Source organism: Theropithecus gelada, chromosome 1 (assembly GCF_003255815.1).
Source record: "Theropithecus gelada isolate Dixy chromosome 1, Tgel_1.0, whole genome shotgun sequence".
In the NCBI taxonomy this organism is placed as follows: Eukaryota; Metazoa; Chordata; class Mammalia; order Primates; family Cercopithecidae; genus Theropithecus; species Theropithecus gelada.
Genome location: NC_037668.1, coordinates 60,213,031 through 60,221,140, shown reverse-complemented (window position 1 = coordinate 60,221,140; position 8,110 = coordinate 60,213,031). Strand labels below are relative to the sequence as shown.

Genomic DNA, 8,110 nt, shown 5'->3' with positions numbered 1-8,110 from the left:
CAAAAAAAAAAAAAAAAAAAAAAAAAAATTTCTTTTGAGGCAGAGTGTTGCCCTGACACCCAGCCTAGAGTGCAGTGGTGCAATCACAGCTCACTGCAGCCTTGACTTCTGGGCTCAAGCAATCTTCCTGCCTCCTCCTCTTGAGTGGCTAGGACCACAGGCATGTGTCACCACACCCAACCAATTTTTTTTTTAATTTTTTAATTTTATGTACAGATGAGGTCTCCCTATGTTGCTCAGGCTGTTCTCAAACTCCTGGGCTCAAGCGATCCTCCCTTTGGCCTCCCAAAGTGCCAGGATTATAGGTGTGAGCCACCACGCCCGGCCTTAACTATCAACCTTGAGAGCAAATAATGACCACTGCGCACAGGTCCCTCAACAGCTGTATCTTCTGACACATCAAAGTGAAACAACAGCTCCCTGACCCCACCTGTCTCTTTTGGCTTTCTAGCATGTTAACCACATTTACAAGGCTTATTTTAAAATATATAAAGAGAGAACAAATCTTAATCATGTTTTAATTTGTATTCTCAAGGTGGGGAGAAGAATTTTCATTGTCCAAGCACCCTCAGGTATGTTTTAAAATCCAGTCATTAAGAACATGAAAAATTTCCTTACTATAAAGTTAATGTATGTGGCAGTCAACTTCAGTTAGTTCTAACTGGTGTAAAGTGATAAGTTTTTCTCAAAGTTCTCTGACCTGTCTGGATGTATTTTGTTAAAATACTGTGATTATACACACCTGATTTAGTGGATGAGGAGTCAGCATTGGGTTCTAGGGTCAGGTTTGTTCAGATTATTGTGGGATTTGAAATTCCCTTTGCCTTTTTGACCTTTGATTTCTTCTCCTATAATAAAGATGTTGGACTAGATGTTCTCTATTTTACCTTATACTTTCTGTGTGTCTCTAGATTCTGTATTTGCCGACCTGTATGGCGTCACTCTATGATAGGAAATCTATTGGAATAGGAGTTGGCAGGTTTTTTTTTCTGTAAAATGAACAGGAAATGAATGTTTTAAGATTTGTGGGCCAAGAATGACAGAAGAGCAGCTACTCAGTGCTTCTGTTGTAGAACCAAAGCAGCCATAGATAATACTTAAATGAATGAGTTCACTTGTATTCTAGTAAAACTTTTTTATGCCCATTGAAATTTGAATTTCTTACCATTTTCAAATGTAACAAAATGTCATTGTTTTGATTTTCCCGCCCAACCATTTAAAAATGTAAAAATCAGACCAGGCACGGTGGCTCAGACCTGTAATCCCAGCACTTTGGGAGGCCAAGGCAGGCAGATCGCTTGTGGTCAGGAGTTTGAGACCAGCCTGGCCAATATAGTGAAACCTAGCCTCTACTAAAAATACAAAAATTAGCTGGGCGTGGTGGCACGCACCTGTAATCCTAGCTGCTCAGGAGGCTGAGGCAGGAGAATCACTTGAACCTGGGTGGCAGAGGTTGCAGTGAGCTGAGATCATGCCACTGCACTCCAGCCTGGGTGACAGAGCAAGACTGGTCTCAAAAAAATAAAATAAAAATAAATAAATAAAGATATAAATATCACTCTTACTTTATGGGACTGTAGAAAAAGAGGCGATTTGGCCTGTGGGCTATATATATTTTGCTGACCCCTGTGTTTAGGCCAGATACAGTCATAGGTCACTTAACTACTGGGATACATTCTGAGAAATGCATCTTTAGGCGATTACGTCATTGTGCAAACATCATAGAGTGTACTTACACAAACCTAGATGGTATAACCTATGCTATATGGTATAGCCTATCGCTCCTAGGCTACGAACCTGTACAACATGTTACTATACTGAATACTATGGGCAGTTGTTACACATTGGTAAATATTTGTGTGTTTATATTTCTAAATACCAAAAAAAGGTATAGTAAAAATACAGTATTATAGGCTGGGTGTGGTGGCTCACGCCTGTAATCCCAACACTTTGCGAGGCCGAGGTGTGAATCACCTGAGGTCAGGAGTTGGAGACTAGCCTGGCCAACTTGGTGAAACCCTGTCTCTACTAAAAATACAAAAATTAGCTGGGTGTGGTGGTGGGTGCCTGTAATCCCAGCTATGTGGGAGGCTGAGGCAGGAGATTGAACCTGGGAGGCGGAGGTTGCAGTGAGCGGAGATCATGCCCTAGCACTCCAGCCTGGGCAACAAGAGTGAAATACCGTCTCAAAAAAAAAAAAAAAGGTATTATAATCTTCTCAGACCACCATCATATATGCAGTTAATCATTAACCAAAATGTTGTTATGCAGCACAAAACTGTATTCTAAATTCATATTTGCCATTGGAAGTATTCAGAATGAATCATGAGCAAATTAATTTCATTTACTCCTAAGAGTTTTTGTTTATGTGAGACAGTGCCTTGCTATGTTGCCCAGGCTGATCTGAAACTCCTAGGCTCAAGCAATCCCCCCACTTCAGTCTCCTGAATAGCTGAGCTTATAGGTGCATACCACCAATTCCAGCTTGGTACTCCTAACAATTTTTTTTTTTTTTTTGAGACGGAGTCTCATGCTATTGCCCAAGCTGGAGTGCAGTGGCACGATCTCGGCTCACTGCAACCTTTGCCTCCCAGGTTCAAGCAATTCTCCTGCCTCAGCTTCCCGAGTAGCTGGGATTACAGGCACATGCCACCATACCCGGGTAAGTTTTTGTATTTTTAGTAGAGATGGGGTTTCACCATGTTGGCCAGGCTAGTTTCGAACTCCTGACCTCGGGTGATTCACCTGCCTCAGCCTCCCAAAGGAGGCATGAGCCATCACGCCCAGCCAACAGTTTTTATTATTTCTTTTTTTCGAGACAGTCTCACCCTGTCACCCAGGAGGGAGTGCAGTGACACAATCTCTGCTCACTTCACCCTCCTCCTCCTGGGTTCAAGGGCTTCTCGTGTCTCAGCCTCCCGAGTAGCTGGGATTACAGGCGCATGCAACTATGCCCGGCTAATTTTTGTATTTTAGTAGAGCTGGGGTTTCACCATGTTGGCCGGGCTGGTTTCAAACTCCTGACCTCAGGTGATCTACCCACCTCGGCCACCCAACGTGCTGGGATTATAGGCGTGAGCCACCGCACCTAGCTACTTCCTATTTTTTGAATGAATGAATAATCAAATAACTTTTTTTTTTGAGATAGAATCTCATTCTGTTGCCCAGGCTGGAGTGCAGTAGCGCAATCTCAGCTCACTGCAACCTCCGCCTCCCAGGTTCAAGTGATTCTCCTGTCTTAGCCTCCTGAATAGCTGGGATTACAGGTGCACGCCACCACGCCCTGCTAATTTTTGTAGTTTTAGTAGAGGCGGGGTTTCACCATGTTGGTCAGGCTGGTCTCAAACACCTGACTTCAGGTGATCCGCCTGCCTTGGCCTCCCAAAGTGCTGGGATTACAGGCATGAGCCACTGCGCCCAGCCAATCAAACAACTTTTCAAAGCAAAAAGGAATGTTTTACAAATAGCTTATTAAAACATCTGGTTCCTGGAATATTTCTTGGTTTAAAAATACCTTCCTGGTTTTAATATTGTCTTTACCTTCTCTCCATGAATCCATATTCCATCCATCCATGAGTTTATGCATGCATTCAGCAAATGTTGAATCAAGTGTCTCTAGTGTTTCAGACATTTTTTTACGCACTCAAGGTAGAAATGTAATAGGATAAGTGAAGTCTCTGCCCTCACTGAGTTTAAAATGTAGTGGAATAAGTGAGCCAGACAAACATGTAAACACATAATTTCAGATAGTGACCAGTGCCATCAGGATAAGGTAAGAGTGGTTGGAGGAGGGGAGGGGGTCAGAAAATATATGTTTATTAACCCATTCTCATGCTGCTGATGAAGACATACCCGAGACTGGGTAATTTATAAAGGAAAGAGGCTTAATTGACTCACAGTTCAGCATGGCTGGGGAGGCCTCAGGAAACTCACAGTCATGGCGGAATGGGAAGCAAACACTTCCTTCCTTCTTCACATGGTGGCAGGAAGAGAAGTGAGTGCTGAGCGAAGGGGGAGGCCCCTTCGAAAACCATCAGATCTCCTGAAAACTCGCACACTATCACTAGAACAGCATGGTGGAAACCGCCCCCGTGATTCAGTGATCTCCACCTGCTCCCTCCCACAATGCGTGGGGATTATGGGTACTACAGTTCAAGACGAGATTTGAGTGAGGACACAGCCAAAATATATCAGTATGTTTGAGAAAGTGATATTTAAGCAGAGGCAAGAGAGATAAGTGAGCATAAATATGGAAGAACTTTCCAGGTGAAGAAACAGGTGTAAAGGCCCTGAAATGAGATAGGTTGTGTTCACGGAACAGCAAGCTGGAGCTGAGAGTGAAGGTGTAATAGTACCAGATAAGGTTGTAGAGATAGGGCCACAGCCTCTTTGGTAAAATTTGGTAAGGCGGGTATAGGATCGAATACTCATGTATAGAAGTTGGCCTTCTGATGGGAGCAGGGATAAGCCATTCATTGCAGCCAGGGAGGCTAAGGTGAGTACAGATACAGCATGATGGTAGATTTGGTGGTAGGAAGATGCGTCAGTTCTTACTGAGTTGCTCTTACTTTCTCTAGGAAGCACAATTGATTGAGAGTGAGAATGAGGGAGGAATGATCACTAGAGGAGAAGGGAAAGAATTGTCTCAGAGAGTGAAAAAGGGAATTTATTGGTAATTGTAAGATTTTACTGCAAGTGCTGAATTCCTGTTTGAGATGTGTAGACATACACTCAGGGTGATACCAGTTAGCATGGTGTGTGCTGCCATAAGCAGACAGTTGAACTTGAATTAGGTTGTGGTTTTGCCAGGTGATGGTGGCAGAGGAGAAAAAGCAGCGGCACTGCCACTTATATCCTTCTGTGAAATCTTCCTTTTTGTGTGTGGTGTACAGCTAGCAAATGTCATTTACGTATTGCTGGATACATTTTCTGGTGCACAGAATTATTGTAGATTCCTTTTGGAGCTGGAAAGAACCTAAGAGAACATCTAATTCTGTGGTTTTAAACTGGGGCAGGGTTGGGCAGTGTCATGTATCAGAGACGTGTGGAGAGCTTTTGACCTGGGAAAGTGTATCTTACTCTTCAGCTAGACTTGGAAAGAGAAGAGTCCCAAGAGGTGAAGTGAGTGTTGGCAGCTGAGGAAGAGAATAGGTTGAGTTCCTAAGGCCTAGGTCAGAGTATAAGGAGGTGGTTTGGGTTTCAGTAGGAGCCCCGAGCCAAATAGTAGAAAAGCTTGTGTTGTTTGAGTCAACCCATTTTTTTTTTTAATCATCCTCAAAAGCTTTTTACTTTTTTTCTTTTTTTTTTTTTTTTTTTTTTTTTTGTGACGGAGTCTCGCTCTGTCGCCCAGGCTGGAGTGCAGTGGCCGGATCTCAGCTCACTACAAGCTCCGCCTCCCGGGTTCACGCCATTCTCCTGCCTCAGCCTCCCGAGTAGCTGGGACTACAGGCGCCTGCCACCTCGCCCGGCTAGTTTTTTGTATTTTTTAGTAGAGACAGGGTTTCACCGTGTTAGCCAGGATGGTCTCGATCTCCTGACCTCGTGATCCACCCGTCTCGGCCTCCCAAAGTGCTGGGATTACAGGCTTGAGCCACCGCGCCCGGCCCTACTTTTTTTCTTTCCAACTTTTATATTTAGGTTCATGGGGTGCACATGCAAGTTTGTTACATGGGTACATTGCATGTTGTGGAGGTTTAGTGTACAGATAATTTTTCACCCAGGTAATCAGCGTAATAGCTGATAGGCAGTTTTTCAATCAGCAGACCTGGTGTCTCGTTTCCCTCTTTGTGTTCATGTGTACTCAATGTTTGTGTCCCTCTTAAATATATGGAAACGTGGTATTGGTTTTCTGTTCCTGCACGAATTCACTTAGGATTATGGCCTCCAGCTCCATCCGTGTTGTTGCAAAGGACATGATCTCATTCTTTTTTATGGCTGTGTGGTATTCCATGGTGTATATGTATCACATTTTCTTTATCCAGTCTACCATTGATGGGCATGTGGGTTGATTCTATGTCTTTGCTATTGTGAATAGTACTGCAGTGAACATACCTATGGATGTGTCTTTATGTGATTTAACCCATTTTATCAATGAAAAACTGATGTCCAGACAGGCCAGACAATTTCTATACCTAGCTGGAAACAAAGCCAGGATTAGAGTTCCATGTCCCAACTCCGTTGTACGTGTGTTGCCTCTCATTTTTCTTTTTCTTTTTTTTTTTTTTTTTTTGAGGCAGAGTCTCGCTCTGTCACCCAGGCTGGAGTGCAGTGGCCAGATCTCGGCTCACTGCAAGCTCCGCCTCCCGGGTTCACGCCATTCTCCTGCCTCAGCCTCCCGAGTAGCTGGGACTACAGGCGCCGCCACCGCGCCCGGCTAATTTTTTTTTTTGTATTTTTAGTAGAGACGGGGTTTCACTGTGTTAGCCAGGATGGTCTCGATCTCCTGACCTCATGATCCGCCCGTCTCGGCCTCCCAAAGTGCTGGGATTACAGGCTTGAGCCACCGCGCCCGGCCTAATTTCATTTTCAAAATACCAAAATTTTTACTTTCTGCCGATTGTTGCTAGAGTTAATGATTATGATTTCAATATCCTATTTTCCTATTTTTTTTCTCTAACCCCAACTTTAGGGAACAGAAGTCAAAGCAATAACATATTCAGCAATGCAGGTGTATGACGAAGAGAAGCCAGAAGTTTTTGTGATCATTGACATTTAAGACACCAAAAAAGAAAAGACTCCTATGAATAACTGCTTTTTTTTTTCCTTTTGAGAAGACACTATGAATTAAATTCTACAGCATCTTTTGATACGTGGAAATTTGTAGAACAGAAATGTTTTAGTTAAAATGTGACTTTCAGAAAGGGAAAATCAGGGTACAGCCTTAGTCTGTGTTCCCCAAATAATCAGACTTTAAAGAATTCTTCAATCCCCAAGGGACAGTTATGGTCCTTTGATTCTCTGCTGTGGCAGTAGGTGCCTCATGCCCTTCCAGTGCAATGCAAGCCCTCTAGCCTCACCCCAGTGAGGATGTCAGCAGCAGCCTGAGGCTAAACCCAGGTTGAAAAAAGAGTAACTTGAAAAAATATATTTGCACACACAGAATTTTGTTTTTCTTCCAAGTTGGTTAAGACATATATTTTCTTTCTTTCTTTCTTTTTTGTTTTTGAGTTGGTCTTGCTCTGTAGCCCAGGCTGAAGCGCAGTGGCATGATCTCGGCTCACTTCAAGCTCCACCTCCTGAGTTCACGTCATTCTCCTGCCTTAGCCTTATAGGTAGCTGGGACTATAGGCGCCCGCCACCATGCCCAGCTAATTTTTGTATTTTTAGTAGAGACGGTTTCACCGTGTTAGCCAGGATGGTCTCGATCTCCTGACCTCATGATTCGCCCGCCTTGGCCTCCCAAAGTGCTGAGATTACAGGCATGAGCCACCGCACCTGGCTACAAGACATATATTTTCTATATGTACATCAAGGGAGGTTGTGTTTTAGGTTGCTATAGGACAGGTATCCTGTATTCCAGTTGGTTTTTATAGAGAAACAATTAGACTTCTCTAGATAGAGCCCTGATTTTCTCTTACGCTTTCACTTTTTTAAAAGCACTGATGATATTTCCTATTTTCTCATAAGAAAACGTCAATACTATGCCTTACAAAGAGACTTTTCCTTCTAATGTAGAATTTTATTTGAAAGTGAGTGTATGTGTATAACTAGAGAATAAAAGGAGAATTTTTGAAAAATTTATTTATTGTTGTTGTTGTTTAACTACCTAAGTTATTCGTCCTTTTTTTTTTTTGAGACAGGATCTTGCTCTGTCTCCCAGGCTGGAATGCAGTGGTGCAATCATAGCTTACTGTGACCTCAAACTGCTGGGCTCAAGCAGTCCTTCCAACTCAGCCTCCCAAATAGCTGGAACTACAAGTATGCACCACCATACCTGGCTAAGTTTTAAAATTTTTTTGTAGAGATGCGGTCTCACTATGTTGTCTTGAACTGGTCTTGAACTCCTGGGCTCAAGTGATCTACCTTGGCCTCCCAAAGTGCTGGGATTACAGGTGTGAGCCACTGCACCTGGCCTAACTATTTGTCTTTAAGGAGACATGAGGCCAGGAAA

General features: G+C 43.3%; 1 protein-coding gene across 4 annotated transcripts in view; it reads left to right on the top strand.

Annotated features, from left to right (window-relative positions):
• Window positions 1–6,744, top strand: part of ZBTB8OS (zinc finger and BTB domain containing 8 opposite strand) — a 31,755-nt gene extending 25,011 nt beyond the window's left edge. For 3 of the 4 annotated variants that reach the window (XM_025381231.1, XM_025381205.1, XM_025381215.1), the window contains 2 exons: window positions 536–572; window positions 6,629–6,744. In XM_025381231.1, the coding sequence (XP_025237016.1) occupies window positions 536–572; window positions 6,629–6,675 (84 nt within the window). In that variant the 3' untranslated portion in view covers window positions 6,676–6,744. The remainder of the gene's footprint in view (window positions 1–535; window positions 573–6,628) is intronic. The other variant, XM_025381223.1, reaches the window with a different exon arrangement.
• The last annotated feature ends 1,366 nt before the right edge of the window (window positions 6,745–8,110 follow it).